This window comes from Piliocolobus tephrosceles, chromosome 16 (genome assembly GCF_002776525.5).
Source record: "Piliocolobus tephrosceles isolate RC106 chromosome 16, ASM277652v3, whole genome shotgun sequence".
In the NCBI taxonomy this organism is placed as follows: Eukaryota; Metazoa; Chordata; class Mammalia; order Primates; family Cercopithecidae; genus Piliocolobus; species Piliocolobus tephrosceles.
The window spans coordinates 34,622,516-34,646,883 of NC_045449.1; the positions used below are offsets into that span (position 1 = coordinate 34,622,516).

General features: G+C 45.8%; 1 protein-coding gene across 1 annotated transcript in view; it reads right to left on the bottom strand.

Annotated features, from left to right (window-relative positions):
• Positions 1-17,189: 17,189 nt before the first annotated feature.
• YPEL2 (yippee like 2) overlaps positions 17,190-24,368 on the bottom strand; it is a 65,369-nt gene continuing 58,190 nt past the window's right edge. Inside the window, exon 5 of the mRNA XM_023204643.2 lies at positions 17,190-21,920. Coding sequence (XP_023060411.1) covers positions 21,831-21,920 — 90 coding nt within the window. The 3' untranslated portion in view covers positions 17,190-21,830. The remainder of the gene's footprint in view (positions 21,921-24,368) is intronic.

Genomic DNA, 24,368 nt, shown 5'->3' on the forward strand with positions numbered 1-24,368 from the left:
AAAAAAAAAAAAAAAAACAAATGCTGCCATGGCTGTACTACGTGATAAGATACTTTATTGTAATTACTTCACTCAGTCATTTAATTATCAATTCAAAAACATATTTACAGCTGGGTGCGGTGGCTCATGCCTGTAATCCCAATACTTTGGGAGGCCGATGTGCGCAGATCACCTGAGGTCGGGAATTTGAGACCAGCCTGACCAACATGGAGAAACCCTGTCTCTACTAAAAATACAAGATTAGCCAGGCGTGGTGGCGCATGCCTGTAATCCCAGCTACTCAGGAGGCTGAGGCAGGAGAATCACTTGAACCCAGGAGGTGGAAGTTGCGGTGAGTCGAGATTGCACCATTGCACTCCAGCCTGGACAACAGGAGTGAAACTCCGTTTCATAAAAACAAAAACAAAAACAAACAAAAAATACATATTTACGGAGCACCTACTATGTACCACGTACTTACTATTCAAGGCATGTGGGATATACAGGCACCGAGACAAGGTCTTATTCCTTGTGGAAACCACTTATATGTAGAGATAAAGTAAGAAAAAAAAAGAGAGGAAGAGAAAGAAAAAGGAAAGGGCTGGGTGCAGTGGCTCACTCTTGTAATCCCAGCACTCTGGAAGGCCGAGGTGGGCAGATCACTTAAGCTCAAATGCTCGAGACCAGGCTGGGCAACATAGATGAGACCCTGTCTCTATAAGAAATACAAAAATTGGCCGGGCGCGGTGGCTCAAGCCTGTAATCCCAGCACTTTGGGAGGCCGAGACGGGCGGATCATGAGGTCAGGAGATCGAGACCATCCTGGCTAACACGGTGAAACCCCGTCTCTACTAAAAAAAATACAAAAAACTAGCCGGGCGAGGTGGTGGGCGCCTGTAGTCCCAGCTACTCTGGAGGCTGAGGCAGGAGAATGGCGTGAACCCGGGAGGCGGAGCTTGCAGTGAGCTGAGGTCCGGCCACTGCACTCCAGCCCAGGAGACACAGCAAGACTCCGTCTCAAAAAAAAAAAAAAAAAGAAAAGAAATACAAAAATTAGCTGGGTGTGGTGGTGCACACCTGTAGTCCCAGGTACTTGGGAGGCTGAGATGGGAGGATCACCTGAGCCCAGGAGGTTGAGGCTGCAGTGATCCAGGATTGTACCACTGCACTCCAGCCTGGGTAAAAGAGTGAGACCCTGTCTGGAAAAAAAAAAAAAAAAAAAAGAGGAAGAAAGGAAGGAAATGGTGATAAGTGATATGAAGAAAATAAAACAAGGTAATAGATAAACAGTGACTGGAGGAGGAAAGGGTGAGGTGGGGCTAGAAAAGGCTGACATTTGAGCAGAGACCTGGTGGGTGAGAAAAAGCCAGACATGAGAGAATTCAAGGAAAAACCATCCTAAGCGAGGATACCTCAGTACAAAGTCCCTGAGCAGAAACAAGCTTGATGTGTTCAAGGCACAGAAAGAATGTCCAGGTGCTTGTGGTCACGAGGCTGCGGGTGGCAGACAGAATATGTAGGACCTTGAAGACTTTGAGTTTTATTCTGATTGCAGAGGAGCAGCAAGGTCTGGTTTATACTTTGAAAAGCTCACTGTGGCTATTCTTGGAAATGTACTATAAGGGGCATGAGTGGCAGTGAGGAGACCAGGTAAGGAGGTTATTGCCAGAGTTCAGGCAAGACATGGTGGCTTGAACCAGGCTGTAGCATTGGAGATGATGAAAACACGTCAGATTTGAGACCTCTTTTGGGGGTAGAGCTAACAGGACTTGCCTAGGGGTTAGATATGGGTGAGGGGTATTGACAGAGAGGAATCAAAGCTGACTCCTGGATTTTGAACCTAGTAAACTGGGAGGATGGTGATGCTGTTAAATTAGATGGGATTGTTGGAAGAGATTACTTATTCCATGTCTTCCTCCTCCTCTAGAGAACCTGGAGCTATTCAGAAGCACCATTCATTACTTTCAGGGCTAAAAAGTACAACAAATCTTAGTCGTGGCCCATGAGGATCAGCTCACAATGTTCTCAGTACTGCAGCCTTCTCCAGGAGTCTGCCCTCAGCCTAGTGCACATCCACGTGACGGCCCAGGCCAGGAACCTGGGACCCAGCCTAGAGCCCTCCCTTCCTCTCACTAAAGGATAAAAACAGAAAAGTAGCTGAGCACTTCCTGTGCCAGACACTGTGCTAAGCACATGGATCTCATTTGAGTTTTGCCACAACCCTGTGCTGTAGGTGCCATTATTATCCCCATTTTACTAATGGAGAGACTTAAGGTTAAGCAACTTGATCAAGTTCACTGCTAGGAAGTGTTGGGTGGAGCCATAGCCTGTGAGTTCACCAAGCTACTACCTCGTGGTGAAACAACCCTTGACTCCCATGGCTCGGCCTTCCTTATCTGTCTCTTCCTCTCTGTCCTCACAGGCACTGCCCTGGGTTAGGCGTTTCACTTTTTCTCACCTGCAATATTGCTACATCCTCCTCAATCACCTCCCTGCCTCCATCCAGCCTCTGTGCCTCTCTCTAGTCCTTCCTTCCATAACTGTCCAAGTGGAAATGTGATGCGTATCTGACAATGTCACACTTCTGCTCAAAAATCTTTTTCCCCCCACCCCATAAGAAAGGAAACAAGCTTGAAATTCTTTAATGGCTTCTTGATGCCTATGAGTTAAAACCTAAACACCTTACAGGGCCCTTCAAGACCTGGCACCAACCTCCTTGTGTGGCCTGATCCTCTCTCCTGCTGTTTCCCTTGAACTCTGTGTTCCAGGCATACCAGACGCACGTGAAGTCTCAGGTCTGAGGACTGGGCCAGATGTGCCCTCTGCCCACAATGCCTCTTCCTTTGCTCTTCTGTGCAATCCCTGTGCATTTGCACACGCACGTGTTACACACACACACTATGTCCATTTGGTGATTCCCACAAATTCTTTGAGACTCAGCTCCGAAGACGCCCCCTGGGAAGCCCTTCCTCACACTCACGATCAGATGTGGGCACCTCTTACTCTGACGCCACCCCTTCAGACCTCTGACGAAGCAAATTATTTTTTATTGTAATTTTCTCTTTACAAACTGTGCCTCTTAGAGATGGGTCTGTGAGGGCAGGAACCATAGTTATGTTGTGACTGTTGTATCCTCAGCATCTGTACGTGTTCGTAAATATTTGTTTTTTTATTTTGTTATTTATTTTTTTCTCTTTTTGAGATGGAATTTTGCCCTTGTTGCCTAAGCTGGAGTGCAATGGCATGATCTCAGCTCACCGCAACCTTCACCTCCCAGGTTCAAACGATTCTCCTGCCTCAGCCTCCCGAGTAGCTGGGATTACAGGCGCCTGCCACTGTGCCCAGCTAATTTTTGTATTTTTAGTAGAGACAGGGTTTTGTCATGTTGTGCAGGCTGGTCTCGAACTCCTGATCTCGGGTGATCCACCCACCTCAGCCTCCCAAAGTGCTGGGATTACAAGCGTGAGTCACTGTGCCCAGCCTAATATTTGTTAAATGAATAAATAAATGGCTTCTTGAAATGAATTGATCTTCAAAGCAGATTCTGAAATCTTGGAAACACTTTGTCCTCACATTTTCCCTTTGTTGGACTTATTTCCCTGGGGATTTTTGCTATAGTGGGGCTTGGGTTGGAGGTTGAATATATAGTGGCTAAAATATAGACTCCAGGCTGGCCATGGTGGTTCACATCTGTAATCCCAGTGCTTTAGGAAGCTGAAGCAGGAGGATTTCTTTTTTTGTTTTGTTTTGTTTTTTTTTTTTTTTTTTTTTTGAGGCGGAGTCTTGCTCTGTCGCCCGGACTGGAGTGCAGTGGCCGGATCTCAGCTCACTGCAAGCTCCGCCTCCCGGGTTTATGCCATTCTCCTGCCTCAGCCTCCCGAGTAGCTGAGACTACAGGCGCCCGCCACCTCGCCCGGCTAGTTTTTTTTTTGTATTTTTAGTAGAGACGGGGTTTCACCGTGTTAGCCAGGATGGTCTCGATCTCCTGACCTCGTGATCCGCCCGTCTCGGCCTCCCAAAGTGCTGGGATTACAGGCTTGAGCCACCGCGCCCGGCCCAGGAGGATTTCTTGAGCCCAGGAGTTTGAGGCTGCAGTGAGCTATGATTGCACCACTGCAATCCAGCCTGGGCAACAGAGCAAGACCCTGTCTCTTGAAAAAAAAGAAAAAGAAAGAAGTCACCATCTCAGCCTCTGTTTCTTGTAAAACTGAGTTAATAATAGGACCTACCTTAGAGCGTTAATGTGAAGGCTAATGAAAAAGTACATGTGGGCTGGGCACAGTGGCTCACGCCTGTAATCCTAGCACTTTGGGAGGCGGAGGTGGGTGGACTGCCTGAGCTCAGGAGTTGGAGAGCAGTCTAGGCAACATGGTGAAAACCAGTCTCTACAAAGATACAAAAACTAGCCAGGCATGGTGGTGTGTGCCTGTAGTCCCAGCTACTTGGGAGGCTGAGGCACGAGAATTGCTTGAATTTGGGAGGCGGAGGTTGCAGTGAGCCAGGATCACACCACTGCACTCCAGCCTAGGTGACAGAGCAAGACTCTGTCTCCAAAAAAGAAAAAAGTACATGTGGAACATTTGGTGTGTGGCACAGAGTGAGTGCTCAATACATATGAGCTATTATTAGTAGCTATTTTCCTGACAGCTTCACTTGACCCCATTGTGTCACCATCACTTTTTGAACCAAATGTCTGGAGTCTGGTTCTCCAACACGGGCACTCAATTTCAGCAGGCTTTACATTTGCCATCGTACTGGGTCACCCTGGATACTAGGCCTTGGGGTAAACGGATCCAGATGGTGTCTAAAACTCGGAACAGCCTTTTGCTTGTAAGTCATGATTTATTGCCTAGAAACGAAAAGTAAGCATTACCCATGAGTCAATAGATTACCTGAATTCTTCAAAAGTCCCACCAGTCTGTTCCCTGCTGCCGCTCGCTCTTTCTCAAATTTGGTCAAACAGAGGTGACTGGTGATTGGTGCAGCAATTTCTCCTTGGAGGAAAGGAAGTGGGACGCACAGACCCTCAGAGTAAACTGCCAGATGTTTTGCTCCTTCCGTTGGCTACACAGGGGTGTATAAGAAAGCAACTGTGGGTAGACAGAGACCCCAGTGTGACAGTCCCATACACGGCTGGAAGAAATGCCTTTCTTTCAATACTCAGGCAGAAGGAGGAGGCTGTAGTCTCCATTCAGGCTTGAGATGTATAGATGCTGAGTTAAGCAGCCTCTTTGAGAGGTCATAAAAGTCTTACTGGAGCCTTGAACTAAATAGCCCAGATTATAAACTGCAAGATTGGCCAGACACGGTGGCTCACATCTGTAATCCCAGCACTTTGGGAGGCCAAGATAGGTGGATGGCTTGAGCTCAAAAGTTCAAGTCCAGCCTGGGTAACATGGCGAAACCCCGTCTCTACCAAAAATATGGAAAATTAGCCAGGTGTGGTGGTGCACATCTGTGGTTTCAGCTACTCAGGAGGCTGAGGTGGCCAGGAAGGTGGAGGTTGCAGTGAGCCAAAATCGTGCCACTGCACTCCAGTCTGGGTGACAGAGACCCCATCTCAAAATAGATAGATAAATAAGTAGCAAATGTGTATGCTAATGAAGTGAGTGAGGAGTGACATGACTTAAAGTAAAAAAATGATTCTTCAAAAGGATTAAATGACTCTTCATGTCAAATGACTTTTTTTTTTTTTTCTTTTGAGATGGAGTTTTGCTCTTGTTGCCCAGGCTGGAGTGCAATGGCAATGGTGAGATCTCGGCTTACCACAACCTCCACCTTCCAGGTTCAAGCGATTCTCCTGCCTCAGCCTCCAGAGTAGCTGGGATTACAGGCACCCACCACCATGCCCGGCTAATTTTGTCTACCAGCCTCAGACGGTCTACCCACCTCAGCCTCCCAAAGTGCTAGGATTACAGGCGTGAGCCACCGCACCCGGCCTTTTTTTTTTTTTTTTTTGAGATGGAGTCTCACTCTGTGGCCTAGGCTGGAATGCAGTGGCACGATCTCAGCTCACTGCAGCCTCTGCCCCACAGGTTCAAGCAATTCTCCTGCCTCGAAATTCTCCTGCCTCAGCCTCCCGTGTAGCTGGGATTACAGGTGCATGCCGCCATGCCTGGCTAATTTTTGTATTTTTAGTAGAGATGGGGTTTCACCATGTTGGCCAAGATGGTCTTGATCTCCCGACTTTGTGATCCACCTGCCTCAGCCTCCCAAAGTGCTGGGATTATAGGTGTGAGCCACCATGCCCAGCCGTCAAATGATGTTTTAGAGCCATTAAGAAATAACGTAATTTTGGGTCAGGGGTGAGGTCTTCGTTTAAATATGCAATCTTTTTTTTTTTTTTTTTTTTTTTGAGACAGCATTTTGCTCTTGTTGCCCAGGCTGGAGCACAGTGGTGCAATCTTGGCTTACAGCAACCTCGGCCTCTCAGGTTCAAGCAATTCTCGTGCCTCAGCTTCACAGATGAGAATACAGCTATTCCCTTCATAGCTGGGAATACAGGCATGCATCACCATGCCTGACTAATTTTTGTATTTTTAGTAGAGACAAGGTTTCACCATGTTGGCCAGGCTGGTCTGGAACCCCTGGCCTCATGTGATCCACCTACCTGGTCTCTGAAAGTGCTGGGATTACAGGCATGAGTCACCGCACCCGGCCTAGTTTCTTATAAATTTAAACCTCTGCCTTACCATATGACCCAGCAACCCCACTCTTAGAAATTTACCCAAGAGAAATGAAAATATAGGCACAATATCCACAAAAATCTGTTCACAAATGTTTATAGCAGGTTTTTCAGAATAGCCAGAAACTGGAAACAAAACAAATGTCCATCTACTGGTGAACATATGATGGCATACCCGTACAATGGAATATTGTTCAGCAATGAAAGGAACAACCTACTGATCCACGCAACATTATGGATGAATCTCTAAAGCATTACAGTAAGTGAAAGAAGCCAGACTCAAAACACTTTGTATGGCATTCTGAAAAAGGCAAACTATAGGAACAGAAAACAGGATTGTCAGGGGCCGGGGCTGGAGGAGAGAGGTGATCACAAAGGGGACATGAGGAATTTTTTGAGGTGATGAAAATAGTCTCTATCTTGACTGTGGTGCATGACAGGTATACATGATTATATTCATTTGTCAGAACTAGTACAACTGTACACCTTTAAAATTATGTATTTATTTAGAGACCAGGTCTCACTCTGTCACCCAGGCTGGAGTGCAGTGGTGCAGAGCCCGGAACTCCTGACCTCAAGTGATCCTCCAGCCTCAGCCTCCCCAGTAGCTAGGACTACACGTGTGAGCTACCACACCCAGCTGATTTTTTTTTTTTTTTTTTTTTTTGAGACGGAGTCTCACTCTGTCGCCCAGGCTGGAGTGCAGTGGCTGGATCTCAGCTCACTCCAAGCTCCGCCTCCCGGGTTTAAGCCATTCTCCTGCCTCAGCCTCCTGAGTAGCTGGGACTACAGGCGCCCGCCACCTCGCCCGGCTAGTTTTTTGTATTTTTTAGTAGAGACGGGGTTTCACCGTGTTGGCCAGGATGGTCTCGATCTCCTGACCTTGTGATCCGCCCGTCTCGGCCTCCCAAAGTGCTGGGATTACAGGCTTGAGCCACCGCGCCCGGCCCCAGCTGATTTTTAAAATTATTTTTGTAAAGACAGGGTCTTGTTATGTTGCCCAAGTTGGTCTCAAACTCCCGGCCCTGAGCGATCCTTTCACCCTGGTCTCCAAAGTGCTGGAATTACAGGTGTGACCCACGGCACCCACCTTTTTTTCAAAGGTGAATTTTACTGTTTGTAAATTATATCTGTTTTGAAAAAAATATGTGTATCTATCTCTCTGGCTTTTGAGTTTCACAATCCTAGGCCATCAAGGGTAAGAAAAAGAAAAAACTCTTAGTAAGAGCAAAGCACTTGGGAGAAAACACCACAAATGAAAGCCATGTTTCCCCACCTCCATCTCTCACTTGAAAGGAAAGAGATTCCCTAGAGCAAAGAACGAGGAATGAGAGAGATTAGTGGGGCCTAGAAATGAAGAGGCTGGTCCTAAAGCAACCCCACTGAAAGTTTTGCAGTCCATGTTCGCTGACTGTGCAGCCTCTGACTTCGTGGGCTCATCCATTGCTTGCATCCAGGCTCTACTTGTGAGGACTTCCTTTGGGCAACAGAGAGCACACAACCCTCTGACCAGCCAGCTGAAGGGATTCGTGTTTGTGCTCCCAAGACTTTGCTCAGTTCCCTGTCTGACATAGCCCATATGGAGAAATCTGCCTCTTTGCTACTCCATGAGTAACTGCTAATCTCCCCATTCTTCCCGCCACTTGTACTTATGTTGGACTGAATGGAACCATTTGAGGACCTTCCTTGCCCCCACAACGCTGATTGTAGAAAACATCTTTCTACATGCTTTACTTATGTTTCCTGTCCTCTAAGCTTCTCTCTCATTTACCTTAGGGTTTCCAGTGGAATAAGGTAAAAGCTAAAGCAATCTTTCCTTTCTCTCACATATGTTCAATAAATATCACAAGTTTTCTTTTGGGTTAGAGTTGAAAGGAAGAATTCTTTGGATAGTCGAGCATCTGTATATCCACTTGATTGTTCCTTCATCGAACCTTCATTGAACCTTCAGTCTGGGTAGCTGTAAAGAAAGAGTTTGAACTGGGCACAGTGGCTCACATCTGAAATCCCAGTGGGAGGCAGAGGTGGGAGGATCACTTGAACCCAGGAGGTCAAGGCTACAGTGAGCTATGAACATGCCACTGAATTCCAGGCTGGGCAACAGAACAAGACCCTGTCTCTAAAAAGAAGAGTCTGGGTCCCTGCCCTCAAGAAAGGGCTAGGGAGGGACACAGATAATACAACTCAATAAGGACCATAGCAGAGACCTGGGCCACGTGCTACAGGGACCCCGTAGAAGAGGGACCATGGTGGCAAGGCCCATAGGAAGCCTTTCTAGAACTTTACTTTCTAGTCCAACCAGTAACTGCTGTGGCAACTCAGACCTTTCCTTCACTGGGCAACTACCCACTCCCCTTGTTGCATAAGCATTCCCAGGTGGGACTGAGAAAACTCCCTAAGGGCAGAGACCTTGTCTGTTTATCCCTAGTATAAAGCGTAGCTCATAAATATTTGTTGAAAGAATGTGTGAGTGATTGTCTTTGGGGATATTTAGCATTTGCCAAATTCCCTGGAAAGAAATATAAAATAAAACATGTTTAGAAAGTGCAGGCTGGGAGCTAAATGATGAGAACTTAGAACACAAAGAAGGAAACAGACACTGGGGTACACTTGAGGGTGGAGGATGGGAGCGGGAGCGGAGCAGAAAAGACAACTATTGGGTACTGGGCTTAATTCCTGGGTGGTGAAATAATCTATACAACAAACCCTTGTAACATGAGTTTGCCTATGTGACAAACCTTCACATGTACTCCTGAACCTAAAAGTTAAAAAAAAGAAAGTACATGAGAAAAAAGGTATCATTATCATCCATGATATTGAAAATCCTTCTCCTCTGTGCAGTGTTTCACATGCATTTGCTTTTTCTTTCTTTTTTTTTTTTTTTTTGAGATGGAATCTTGCTCTGTTGCCCAGGCTGGAGTGCAGGGGTGCATTCTCGGCTCACTGCAACCTCTGCCTCCCAGGTTCCAGCGATTCTCCTGCCTCACCCACCCAAGTAGCTGGGATTACAGGCATATGTCACTACACCCAGCTAATTTTTTTGTATTTTTAGTAGAGACAGGGTTTCATCATGTTGGCCAGGATAGTCTCAAACTCCTGAAACCTCAGGTGATCCACCCGTCTCAGCCTCACAAAGTGCTGGGATTATAGGCATGAGTCACTGTGCCCAGCTTTCACATGCATTTTCTACTTTGAGTAACATAAATCCATGCCTTGCCCTCACAGTACTGAAGCAAAAATCATGACCATTTCTTCAGCTCTACAGTGCCAGGCTTTCTCTGTGTGCATGATCTCAGTCCTCATAGTAACTTTTTTTTTTTTTTTTTTTGAAATAAGGTCTTGCTCTCTTGTCCAGGCTGGAGTGCAGTGGCACAATCACAGCTCACTGCAGCCTTAACCTCCCAGGCTCAAGCAGTCCTCCCACCTCAGCCCCCCAATTAGCTGGAACTACAGGTGCACACCGCCATGCCTGGCTAATTTTTAAATTTTTTTGCAGAGATAGGGTCTCACTATGTTACTCAGGCCAGTCTCAAACTCCTGGACTCAAACAATCCACTCACCTCAGCCTCCCAAAGTGCTGAGATTACAGGCATGAGCCACTGTGCCCAGCCTGTAACCCTTTTTTATAGATGGGTCAGCTGAGTCTCAGAAGGTAACTGATCTGGCCAGGTGTAGTGGCTTTCACCTTTAACCCCAGTACTTTGGGAGACCAATGTGGGAGGATCGTTTGATACCTGGGAAACATAGTGAGACTCTATCTCTACAAAAATAAAAATACAAAAATTAGCTGGGTGTGGTGGTGCAGGCCTGTAGTTCCAGCTACTTGGGAGGCCAAGATGGATTGCTTGAGCCCAGGAGATTGAGGCTGCAATGAGTTATGACAACGCCATGGCACTCCAGTGGCCTGGGTGACAGACCAAGATCCTATCTCTTAAAAAAAAAAAAAAGGTAACTGACCTATCCACAGTCACACACAGTCACACATCTAACTAGCAACAGAGCTAGGTCTGACTCTGGTGCCTGAGGTTTAAACCACATGACTGTGTGTCTCATGCCCACTGGCAGAAAAAACTTTTGTAGGCATTCTCGACCGGGCGCGGTGGCTCACACCTGTAATCCCAGCACCATGGGAGGCTGAGGCAGGTGGATCACCTGAGGTTGGGAGTTCGAGACCAGCCTGACCAACATGGTGAAACCCCATCTCTACCAAAAATGCAAAAATTAGCTGGGCATGGTGGCGCACATCTGTAATCCCAGCTACTTAGGAGGCTAAGGCAGGAGAATTACTTGAATCCGGGAGGCAGAGGTTGCAGTGAGCTGAGATCGTGCCATTGCACTCTAGCCTGGATGACACAGTGAGACTCTGTCTCCAAAAATAGCAATAATAATAATAATAATATGGGCATTCTCGTGTTGAGTTCTGCTGCCTTGTTGCACTGCTTGCTTTTTCAAGCAAGCCTCCTTCAGGCTATACCTGGGTTTACTCAAGGCAAGAGGAAATGTCTGATGCACTGGACTCAGCAAGTCCATGTCAGTAACTTCTGAGAGAACGCTGACCTTTTCTTTACAGGATGACTATCCACTCTCCCTTGTTAAACAAAAACTCCCAAAGAGGTCCCTCCTACAGCAAGGGCTCCAGGAGGTCAGCGGCTCTCTTTTCCCTCCAGCCTCCTCTCTCAGATGGCTGAGAGTTCTCACCAGTAAACTATTTCTTTTAGAATATCATTGAGATCTAAAACGAAATGAAATCTGAACCTTGGGTATGTCTCATCACCATGGAAACAGCTTCAAGCCTGAGTGCCTCCAAGAGATATGGGTGCAGTTCTTCCAGCTGCCCTGGAAATAAGTGACTGAGAACTGGGCAGTGCCGAAACAAGGTCCTGTTGAATTAGCGGCAGTTTTAACAATAACAACAGGTTCAACATAGCATTAGGTCATCAGCAGCAGCATTATCAACCTGTATTTTCAATTTTCTTTTTTTTTTTTTTTTTTTTTTGAGGCGGAGTCTCGCTCTGTCGCCCGGACTGGAGTGCAGTGGCCGGATCTCAGCTCACTGCAAGCTCTGCCTCCCGGGTTTATGCCATTCTCCTGCCTCAGCCTCCGGAGTAGCTGGGACTACAGGCGCCCGCCACCTCGCCCGGCTAGTTTTTGTATTTTTAGTAGAGACGGGGTTTCACCATGTTAGCCAGGATGGTCTCGATCTCCTGACCTCGTGATCCGCCCGTCTCAGCCTCCCAAAGTGCTGGGATTACAGGCTTGAGCCACCGCGCCCGGCGTATTTTCAATTTTCAACAGTGTGCTGGCTTGGTCAAGAACCAGCCAAACGAATGACAGCACAGATCATCCTGTCTACTTTGGGAAGGGATGTTTTAAACTCTATTAAGGTGGTGCAAAGAATGTGGCAGGAAAAAAACAAACAGTAATAAATTTTAAGAACATTCTGTGGAAGCATTTTCACTTCCGGGAATGGGAAACTAATATTTCCCCAAGAGGCTTCATTATTAAAGCCATAAATACAACATCCCTGATTCGACTGCTTGGATGCTTTGCTTGTGTGGCCTTGCTCTGGCGAAGTGGCTCAGAATTTGAGGCAGACACGTCCAGGGGAAGCTGGGGAGGCGAGTGAATTCGACAGCATTGGGCCTCCTCCTCTCCAGCACGTTGCCTGCACACCAGACCAGTGAGTGCAGGGATAATGAGTGCATTTTGCTGTACTGAAGACCACCAGAGAGGGTTAGCATAAAATTCAAGGACGATTTTTCTAGCTGATGCCCCGCTACGTTTCTTCTTTCCATAAACATACACACTCTCCTCTAGAAGTAAAAGCAAGTAGTATGGTGCAAGGACTACTAGCTTCGTTGCCTAACAGGGCTGCTGCTTATTAGGCCCAGTAACCATGATTACTTAACTTCTCTGCATGTCAGTCCCCTGTGTAGAGGTGGGCTTAGAGGGATACGTGTTGAATCCTAAACATCTTATGTGCTCACAGTGTTCACCATAGTGAGTTCCAATCAATCAGTAAAAAGATAAGTGACACTTGCTGAGACCCATTTGTGCTGGGCACTTTATGGCTGTCATTATGTTTGACCTCACAGTAACTTATGTGGTTGCTGGTATTCCCTATTTACAGATGATGGAAATGAGACCTCATAATTGCAGCGACTTTCTCAAAGTGATGATTGTGTAAACGGGCAGCGAGGCTTCAAATCCATCTGTGCAACCCCAAAGCCAAGGTTCTTTCCACTTGACTGTGTTGATTTCTGAGCTCATGAGCTCGGGATAAATCATTATTTTAATTGAAAAGAAATATAACTCGCTGGGCACGGTGGCTCACGCCTATAATCCCAGCACTTTGAGAGGCTGAAGCGGGCGGATCACCTGAGGTCAGGAGTTCGAGACCAGCCTGACCAACATGGAGAAACCGTCTCTACTAAAAATACAAAATTAGCCGGGCATGGTGGCACATGCCTATAATCCCAGCTACTTGGGAGGCTAAAGCACAAGAATTGCATGAACCAGGGAGGTGGAGGTTGCAGTGATCCAAGATCGCGCCATTGCACTCTAGCCTGGGCAACAAGAGCAAAACTCAGTCTCAAAAAATATATGTATAATTATTTATCATTGGGAATTACAGGTACCTTATATGCAACATGAACTTTCAATCCTTGGCTTGTTCCAAGCTGCCCTGCAGAATTACCTCTGAATGGCTCCATGGAGATGCTGTAATGTGTTAGAATACCTTAGACACTTTCACGTGGGCAAGGGTTTAGATTTTTTTTTTTTTTAAATCTTTTAAAATCATCCTGAGCAAGTGAAAACATTTTTTCCCCTCAAAAGAAATATAAGGCTGGGGATGGTGGCACATGCCTGTAATCTCAGCACTTTGGGAGGCTGAGGAGGGTGGCTCACTTGAGGCCAGGAGTTCAAGAGGCCAGGAGGTGGAGGCTGCAGTGAGCCTTGATCGTGCCGCTGCACTCCTGCCTGTGCAACCAGAGAGATCCTGCCTCCAAAAAAGAAAAAGAAATATAAAAGCATAGTGCCACAATCAAAAGGGCTGAACTCCTGTAAAATAAAGGTATAATACAACCCAGCCATCCCTCAGTTCTAAGCTCTGTGTTTCCAGTGCTTCAAAGGCCAGGATTTCCATTTTATATGTAAAAAAAAAAAAAAAGAATAAAACATGAGCGAACAAAATAGCCATGACATTTTGGGTGTGTGCTCAGATCTGCCAGGAAGTTTCCTTCTGGTAGATTTTCATGGCAGGATGGGGCCACAGATAGGGTGTGGGCTTCACAGAATCAGAACAAGAGTGAAAATCCTCGCTTTTCCACAGGCATGCTATTATACTTCCTGAACCTCAGTTTCTTCTTCTGTGAAATGGGGGGATTATTGTGTGAACTAAACAAATAATGTGCATAAAGAATATAATATTCTTCATCTCACTCTCAATTCAAAATAGACTTGTGCCATGTGTGATAGCAATCATCTTCTTCTTGAATACTTTGTGCCAGACACCGGGCTGAGCCTTTTCCACAGATTATCTAAGGGAAATCAGTATTTGAGCTCAGTTGCTCTAGCTCCAGAGCCTACCCTGTGCCCTGCTCTAGAACATGAGCCACTTACTTGCTTCAGATGAAAGGTTTTATGAGCAATTGCTTCAGCAGAAAGCAGGTGCCTGTCAGGGTCCAGTGGTCCCGTGTGAGGGTCCTGGCTGATGTGGCGAGTGACTTGGCCCAAAGTGGGGAGGCCCTTGCATAATAATCCCTCATCCTCTCACACTGCAAAATTAGTACCACAGCTTTCTGCTCCCTTGGTTTCCCCACTAGACTAGGCATATGATAGATGTCTGAAAAAAATGCTTGTAGGATAAATAAATGCAAATAAACTGAACCATTTCCCTATGCAGGAAGCATTTTATGCTTAACTTCTCCATTCTCCTCTTAAACATACTGACATGGTTAAACAGATTTTTTTTTTTTTGAGACGGAGTCTCGCGCCCAGGCTGGAGTGCAGTGGCCGGATCTCAGCTCACTGCAAGCTCCGCCTCCTGGGTTTACGCCATTCTCCTGCCTCAGCCTCCCGAGTAGCTGGGACTACAGGCGCCCGCCAATCGCCCGGCTAGTTTTTTGTATTTTTTAGTAGAGACGGGGTTTCACCGTGTTAGCCAGGATGGTCTCGATCTCCTGACCTCGTGATCCGCCCGTCTCGGCCTCCCAAAGTGCTGGGATTACAGGCTTGAGCCACCGCGCCCGGCCAACAGATTTTTTTTAAAGCTGTTAATTCTCCGCCATCCAATTCAAGGCCCATCAGGCATTTATTCAGCACCTATTATTAATGTAGACGGTCAAGGATTACATATGTAATCCATTAGAGAGTATTAAAAAACAACAACAAAGCCTAGTGTAAAAATATTGAGCTATGAAATACATAATACTTCCCAGGTAACATTGATGTTTGTAGCTGTTTTGTTTATGTGAATTTTCTAATTTGCATTCCCTGAGCTCTTATTAAGCAGTTCAGGGTGGGCAGACTGGGAAAGTGTCGTGTGAAGCAACATCAGAATTAACATGGCAACATGCCGAAACCGCAGCTCTACAAAAAAATACAAAAATTAGCTGGGTGTGGTGGTGTGCACCTATGGTCCCAGCTACTCGGGAGGCTGAGGCAGGAAGATCACTTGAGCCCAGGAGGTGGAGGCTGCAGTTAACAGAGATTGCAGCACTGCACTCCACCCTGGGTGACAGAGCCGGACCCTATCTCGAAGAAAAAAAAAGACTTAACAACGCTAAAATTTGGAATATGGTTTAGTAATGAGACCTTACAAGACCTCAATTTCATTATCTACAAAATGGGGATAGTGTCCTCTCCCCTCCCTTTCTCCCAGGAGGGAAATAAGAGCTTGAAAGAATGAGGACCCAAAGCTGGCTTGAGATTCGTTGTCTCAAGCACATTCTTTTTTCTCTCGTCCTTCTCTGCAAAAGGCAAACAAGAATGAAATGATAACAGGCACATCCACTGAAGCAAAACAGGTCACTGGAAGAAGATAATATACTGAAGGACAAATAAAAGTCAACTGTAGCTGTGCCCAGAATGGGTAGTTGAAAATACGTGGGAGGGAGAGAAGGCATGTCCTTTTTCATAAAAGATTTTTTTTTTTTTTTTTTAAAGACAGGGTCTCATTCTGTCATCTAGGCTGGAGTCTGGTGGCACAGTTGTGCCTCACTGCAGCCTCAACTTTCTGGGCTCAAGCGATCCTCCCACCTCAGCCTCCCGCACCACCATGCCTGGCTAATCTTTTTATATAGATGGGGTCTCACTATGTTGCCCCGGCTGGTCTTAAACTCCTGGACTCAAGTCATCCTTCTGCCTTGGCCTCCCAAAGTGCTGGGATTATAAGCATGAGCCATGGTGCCCGGCCATAGAAAGGCTTTAAAAATATTAGCAATGTGAAACATGCACACTTGTGTGGTTTTGGTATCTTCTTTGCCATTCTGGCTGCCTGTAAAAGATGGGTACTCCATAAGATATGGAAGCAAGCTTTTGAAAAGGTACTTTAAGATACCTGTAATCCCGCGCTTTGGGAGGCCGACTTGGGCAGATCACTTGAGATTAGGAGTTCGAGACCAGCCTGGCATATGGCAAAATCCCATCTCTAATAAAAATACAAAAATTAGCCGGGCATGGTGGCACGCACCTATAATCCTAGCTACTCAGGAGGCTGAGTCAGGAGAATCACTTGAACCCAGGAGGAGGAAGTTGCAGTGAGCTGAGATTGTGCCACTGCACTCCAGCCTGGGCGACAGAGTCTCAAAAGAATAAAAATGAAAATAAAAAATAAAATAATGATGATGCCGAGACAAAATTGTTCAGCTTACGTTAAATGAAGGCACCAGCTCACAAAATTTACTTACAACAACTGGATATACAAGACAGTGTGTGCATATGGATCAGACTGGAGGAAGAGTACTTGGCAAACAAAAACAGCTTACTTATTAGGATGATAGAACTGCCTTGCCCAGTGCCTGGAATCAAACACATGTTTAACAAATATGTGTTGATAATAAAAATAAAAATAAAATAATAAAAATGAGAAAATCTGATATGCCATATGTTGTAACTGTGAATACTGGTCTCTGTTAGCCAATCATTCAGAGATAATACCACTCCTTTTGGACATAATTTTGTTGTTTTACTTCTTTTTTTCCCCTTTACTTCATGCAATACTATTTCCAAAGAAATTGGTGTCATCAGAAAAGTCTGCAGAGTCTATGAATATGGGGCTTAGTACACAGAACTGGATAAAGGTCACTCATGCATTTCTGATATCGAAAGCCAGGAGAAGCATTTGCAGATAGGCATGAGACCGGCTGTTTATTCATTAGTTGGCTGACTGTCCTTGGGAAAAACAAGCCCTCAGGATCTCAGTCGACAGATCTGTGACTGGGTTTAGATAGGCCTTTAAATACTTTAATATGAAATGTCAAGATCAAACACACTGGGTCAACGAAGACAGATGAGCTCTTCAAAGAGTTAATATTTGAAAACTTTTATTTTCTCAAATGAGCACCAACACAGATTGGAAATATGACAGAAACAATGCACTTTTCTCTAATACTGAATCACTATGTACAAATACGGGAAAAGGTGAAGACAAATTATTTGAAAACAATTACCTTTGTTATAGAAGCAAAGTGACCTGAAAAATGCCACCAAAGAAAATAAAAACCCAAACCCAACAAACACAGTTTGTAAACACAAGCATAAATAGACAGATTCTGTATTGGAAGATAGTCTCTGCAGGTTGGGAAAGGGACCGACTCCCACTGTCACCAAAATGTTATACAAAAACATATGGGCAGATAGAATTTGGTAACATGAGAACAGCTTTCATAGTTTCTTCTTGGCTTTACCTTTTACTGCCAGTAGATTTCATAACTATTTTAATTTAAAAAAATTAAATATCTCTTTCCTCTATCTAGACAACTAGCATATTTTCTCCTTTGAGGCAGATTCCTTTAAAATACGTAAGTTGATTGTGTTCAAGATTTGATTTCTCAGCCTCTTTCTGAACCTGAGGCAATCTGACCTTAAAAAAAAAAGCTGTTTATCACTAAGATATGTGTATTATTTTATTAATGTTCTTTTAATCCAAACCAGTTAATGTTTAACATGATGTGCCTTCTAAAACAGCTGGAGCCCTGCGATACGTGATTAATACACTCTCATCTGTCAGAAGCACAGATTTGACTGTGCTCCATCTTCACAAACCACAGATCTCCTTTACAGTCTATAAAAGCTGAGCACACAAAGCAAGAAAAAGGAGCAAACCTGCAACAGCTCCATGCTCAGGAAAACAAAAAATCCTCGTGGGTTGTGCTGTTGGTCCACTCAAAAACAGAAACAACCAGAGAAAAAGAGAAGAAAAACTGTATGCGCCCGAAGTGTAAACTGTAGTTACAGTGTCCCCACTCGAGAAAACAGGAGGCACAATTGAAAGTGCTTTTTACACACACGCATGTGCACACACGCACAACCAAAAACGTGATTCTGATTTGCTGGAAATTCTTCCAACAGGAAGAATCACTGTAAGTTGTTACTACTAAATTAACTTGGTTTTATTTATTTTCTTTTCTAGTCAATACTGATGCAAGAAAATATTTCAATTCTCAACCTGATTAATGTACTGCAGAGTCTGTTCCACTGGGGAAAAAATGCAGAGAGGCATTGCTTTAAAGCCTTGATCCAGATTAAAGTGATAGAGACCTTAAAAAAAAAAAAACCGAAAACGTGTATTGGTGATCACTGTTTCCCTTAAAATATACTTCATGAAATGCAAAGGAAACCATAGAATTTAAAATGAAAATAAAAAGTGCTCTCAGGGGATCTGAGAAAACAGCACCAAATATATTATTTAAAAAATTAAATATTATTTACAAAAGTATATTTTACAAGCAACTGTTTCTTTTATATATATCCACTTGAAAATCTCTTTATAAAGGGTCATCTCTTTCGCACACACTGATCCACCAGTAAAAATGCACTCTAGCCTGTCCTCGTGAACTCGGGAAGAACACTCAGTCAGGTCCAGCTGACAGCTTGTGGGTATCGAGTTTGGCTGTATTTGATTCATGTCAAATCAATCCATCAGCAGCCTGAGACTAATGTCCCGGGTCCCGAGGGGTCTGGGTCTACTCCAGGGTGGCCAAGGTCCTATGACCTAGGGTGGCACAGGGGAGATGGAGCTAGAGAGTCTGCTGGCTGGACTTCAGTTCCAAACGAAGGCAGCTGCTGGCTGAGGTATAGAACTTCATGCCTTTCCCTTTCTCAAGTCTCCTTACTCTGTCTCTACTCCCCACACCCCGCCCCCAAACTTGACCAACAAACTCCAAATCCTCCAACCCACCTGGGGTGAATGAATGAGGTCTTTGGTTATGCTCTAAGTCAATAATTTGGTGAGGAAATTAAAGAACGAACTGACTGAGGCCGTGAGTTAATTTAGCATCTCCAGAGCTCAGCTGTGGCCTCTCCAAGGCTGCTCAATGTTAGACAGACAACCCATGAACAGAGCGAATGTTGTAAGAAGCACTTTTGGTTTCACTGACAACAAAGGGAAAGCCTAATGAGTTTTTTCCCCTGTAGTTATGGAAAAACCAACACTCTACTCAGCTCTCTCACAGCAAGTATGGCGCCTCACACCCACTGGAGCCTCACTGGATAGTCACTGAAAAAAAAAAACACTCAGAACCAGGGTCTGACTGGAGCCTGCTCTGATCCATGCAACAGTCAAAGGCCTCATCCCCAAGGAAGAACAGTGGCACATTGGTCTTCTTCTCTGCCCCCCTGGAAACTTGAGGGCACCCCATGTCTAGCTGATGTCACCACATTCCATTTTCAGTTTGAAAGACAAAACACCTACCCCATGTTTAACCCCCATTTTCTTCCTATGGGAAAGACTATCCGTAAATAGCCAGGACAATCCCTGAGGAAAGGGTCTAAGGAAAATCCATAAAGGAAGACTTTCCCTGAGGAGGGGAAGGGAGAGAGGGAAATCCATGGCTTCTGTGCCGGGAAGCCGGCTTAGGAATGTGAAAGTTGAAAAACGATTTCATTGAGAACTTGGGACTGTGAGCCACAGAAACTGTTCTTCTGGGAGCAGAATTCAATATTTCTTCTGAACCTCAGTCTACCTTGCAGTAAAGTGGGAAGAACAACTTGATCTCCCAGGGCTGTGAAAGCACTGGAAAGATCTGGACAAGAAGCCTTGGGGAACAAAAGTCAATTTCTAAGAATCCATTTGTCTTACAGGGGCTCTCTCCTGAGAATCCTGGAGCTATCCTGGTTTCTGTCAGTCCTGCCACCTGCCCCCGGCAGGGCAAGCCCACACCTGTCTTGGGGCTCCCATTCCACGATCAGTGCGTGGAGACACACAAAAAAGCATTTCCACCAAGGACGCGCTCCCAACAGAAATTGGTTCTGCTGCAGATGTGATTCTGAAAAGCTCCTGGGCTGTTGGCTGCTTTCATCTCAGTTCATTGCTTTACAGAGTCTCCCATCAACTCATTCTTTTGTGAGACTTTTAGGGTGAACTTTCCGAGAGGGTCGGCCTACTTGGAGAAGGAGATGCTGAGAATTACCTAACACGCACAATAATATATTCAGTCTAAGAAATGAAATGAACCCAGTTAAATGAGTTTCAGTCATATACTGTGGACTGGCTGATTTGCTGTAGAACAGACTTCACAGTGTTGATTAAATGTAACAAACTCCTCTTTCTCTTATGGGCCTTACAGGGATGCTCTCCACTTCCCTAATCGAAGGATGTTTGGATGTGGGGAAAGGGTAATACTGGAATTTGGGCAGAACTCCTCCCTGCTGCTGGACCACACTGACAGCAGATTTCTCTCCATGCAAGACATTCAGACCTAAGTGGGGCAATTAGGGGCATGAGGAATCTACCAGGCAGGTTATGACTAAGCTCAGAGCCTGGGGCCCATGCTTTCTACAGTCTACAGTAACAGGACTGGAGAAAAACACCCGAAACTCTATGAACAAGAAATTGTCGATCCCACGGAAGCCACTGTAAAACCAAAGAGGAAAGATGGACCAAACCTGAACTGGTTCCAATCTAAACCCCTCCAGGGATTACCCCTACCCAGTCCCCTCCCTCACCACACTCCTCTTATGAGGGGTCAGAAGGAAGGGCAGTAAGAATTGCTAATTGATCCTACTTTTTATTTCTTGGCTCAATATCTGAGCCATTTCTTCAGAGCTCCCAAACTGCAGCCCTTTTGTGCCCTGCTCTCCTCAATTACTGATTTTACTTGGTTGCTGGTCAAAGCCTTTGGGATATTTGGATGTTAAGCCCATTGCAAATGACAGTCCCCTCACACCTTATCTACGGCGCCTAAAGAGGCAAAGATGATGATTGCCCAGAGACTGAGCGAGGCATCAGAGTCATCGCACCCACCTGGCCACTGCCCAAGTCACTCACTGCTGCCAGAACACTCCCCCACTCAGCCCAGGAGAACCAGGCCCTTGCCCCGCCAACTAGAATCAAGGCCACATCTTTGTGCTCGTTTGCTAACCTGGCACATTTGGTGTCAGGAACAGAAGCTTCTGGTCAGAGAGAATGCAGTCATGAGGTATTTTTTTTTTCTCTTTGTCCTTTTAGTCAAGTCAATTATTTCAAGCCTAAGTTATCAGGTCTCCAGGAGCAGCGCAATTTTGTTCCTACCTCCACCCTTCCACCCCTTCCCCACGCCAGGACCCTTAAGAGTTTCCCCTTTCCCTCTTCCTCATGCCCCCATGCCACTGCTCGCCTGACAAGAGGCCATCAGGCAGCTCTCGCACGGGCCCTGGGGCCCTTACCAAGGTGGGCTGCCACCATGCGGTCAAGGATCTGTTCCTTTTGTTGTTTTGTTTTCAGCCAAAACTAGAACAGAGAGAGAAGCCAGGATCAACTCACAAACAGATACAAAGCAAAGAGACAGAGAGACAGCGATTTAGAGGCCGGTCACCAGAAAGATGGCGTCAGGGTGGGAGGATGCCCCAGATGGCAAGGCCCCTAAATGGATGGAACCAAGTGTCAGTCACTCTCTCACGCTTGGGAAGAATGTTCGGTTGAATGGCGTTCACGTGGACACTGGGTTGGGTAGATGCTGTCCAATCAGTCCCAGCCATTGTCCTTGATCATGTGTGCTAGCTCAATGATGTATTTGCCTTCTTTATATTTCTGGCTGCTTTCAAAAGCATGTTCCTAGGAAATACAGAGGAAGAGAAGAGATACTGAACAACCGAAGACAAGAAAATGATTTTTTTTTTTTTTGAGGCGGAGTCTCACTCTGTCACCCAGGCTGGAGTGCAATGACACAATCTCAGCTCACTGCAACCTCCACCTCCCAGGTTCGAGCGATTCTCTTGCCTCAGCCTCCCAAGCAGATAGGGTAACAGGCACCCGCCACCATGCCTGGCTAATTTTTGTATTTTCAGTAAAGAGGGGGTTTCACCATGTTGGCCAGGCTGGTCTCTAACTCCTGAGCTCAGGTGATCCACCCACCTTGGCCTCCCTCATCCTGCTGGGATTACAGGCATGAGCCACTGCACCTGGCCAAGGAAATGACTTTCGTAGCAGAAAAGCAGGGGCGGATGACAGGTATCAGCATTCACCGTGGTCTGGTCCCAGCTTCACCCTCAGTGAGATGATTCCTACCCCTCAAGCACTTTATGTCCCCCTCACTTAGTTGCAGAACTGAGGCAACACCAGGACTTTCACAATATTACAACAGAATTTTCCAGGAGCTTCGCTCATTTAAGTCTTTGCAATGTCACCCCCTCAGTAAGGTCTTCCCCAGCTACCCTACTTAAAATCCAACTTCCACTCCAGTACTCCCTTTCTGCCTTCTGCCCCAACCCCTGCTTTAGTTTTCTCTGCTGTACTTCTCACTTCTGAACATACATTATAATTTGCATTTCTATTTTGTTTATCCTCTGTCTCCCATGACTACAATATAAAAAACTTCATGGAGTGCACAGACTTTCATATTTAGTTCATGGCTGTAGCCTTAGAAGACTGCCTGGCACATAACAGAATTTCAATACATAATTGCTGAATGAATTAGTATATTTACATATATATATAAATCTTGGTTTCTGGTGCTAACAGAAGTTTGCCCTGTGGATAGATCCATAAAGTTTCTGTGTCATTCCTGCTAGTTTCTAAGAACACAGGAAAGCCTGGTTCTAATTTTAAATTGTACTTGTTAGGCTCAGAGATGACAGGGAGAGGAACAAAATACTCAGAGGCCAGACAGGTCTCCTTTTCAATTGGTTTTTCTTGCTGCTTCTATGTCAGATGTGTGGAGACAGGAGCTGTATAAACTCCAGGCCAGAGAACCCGGCAGTCCTCAAGCCCCCACCAACTGCCAGCCCCCCAGAGGGAGAATGTCACATACTAACCACCTGGCAGGTGACTTTTCGAAACCCACTGCACTGTGGGCTCTCCCAGCGAATAAACCCCACCGAAAGAAGTCCTGCAGAGGCGCAGGATATAGGGCTCTTTTGTTTGCAGAGATACACGCGTAAGAACATCTTGGTGTATTCTCTGAAGAACACTGGTCATCTGTGTCTCAGCTCCATATTCACAAGCAGTGGACATCAGCCCTTCCCGGAGCCCCCAGAATTAGTAAGGAATTGAGGCGTACCGTTGGGGGTTCTGGGTCACAGTTGTATCAACTGTGTTTTCTGTTCCAGAGCTCAGGGGCTTTGAATTTCAGAACAAGAGCTCAGGCACACCACAGCAGCAATTTCCCTAACACTTCCTTATTCCCTGTCGTCTCTGTGCACACACGCACACGTGTGTATACGCACGACACAGCAATGTGTTTTGGGAATAAGGTCCGTTGTTCCACAGTAATGTGTTTGGGTGGGAAGGAGGAGAAAGCAAAACTAAGAAAATGAGTTTCCCATGATGAAAAAAAAAAAAAAATCGGCTGGGCATGGTGGCTCACACCCATAATCCTAATCCTTTGAGATGAGGCAGGAAGATTGCTTGAGGCCAGTTTGAGACCAGCCTGGGGAACATGACAAAACCTCATCTCTACAAAAAAAAAAAAAAAATTCAAAAATCAGCTGGGTGTGATGTCATGCACCTGTGGTCCCAACTACTCGTGAGGCTAAGGCAGGAGAATCATCTGGGCCCAGGAGGTTGAGGCTGCCGTGAGCAAGACTGCACCACTGCACTCCAGCCTGGGGCCTGTCTCAAAAATAAATAAATAAAATAAAATAAAATAGAACTGGGAGATTCACACCTACTTCACAGAGGTAACAATGGGGTGGCTCACGCCTGTAATCCCAGAACTTTGGGAGATCAAGGTGGGTGGATCACCTGAGGTCAGGAGTTTTGAGATCAGCCTGACCAACATGGTGAACCCACGTGTCTACTAAAAATACAAAAAATTTAGGGCCGGGTGCAGTGGCTCATGCCTGTAATACCAGCACTTTAAAAGGCTGAGGTGGGCGGATCACGAGGTCAGGAGTTCGAGACCAGCCTGACCAACATGGTGAAACCCTGTCTCTACTAAAAATACCAAAAAATTGGCTAGGCGTGGTGGCTCAAACCTGTAATCCCAGCACTTTGGGAGGCCGAGACGGGCGGATCACGAGGTCAGGAGATCGAGACCATCCTGGCTAACACGAGACCATCCTG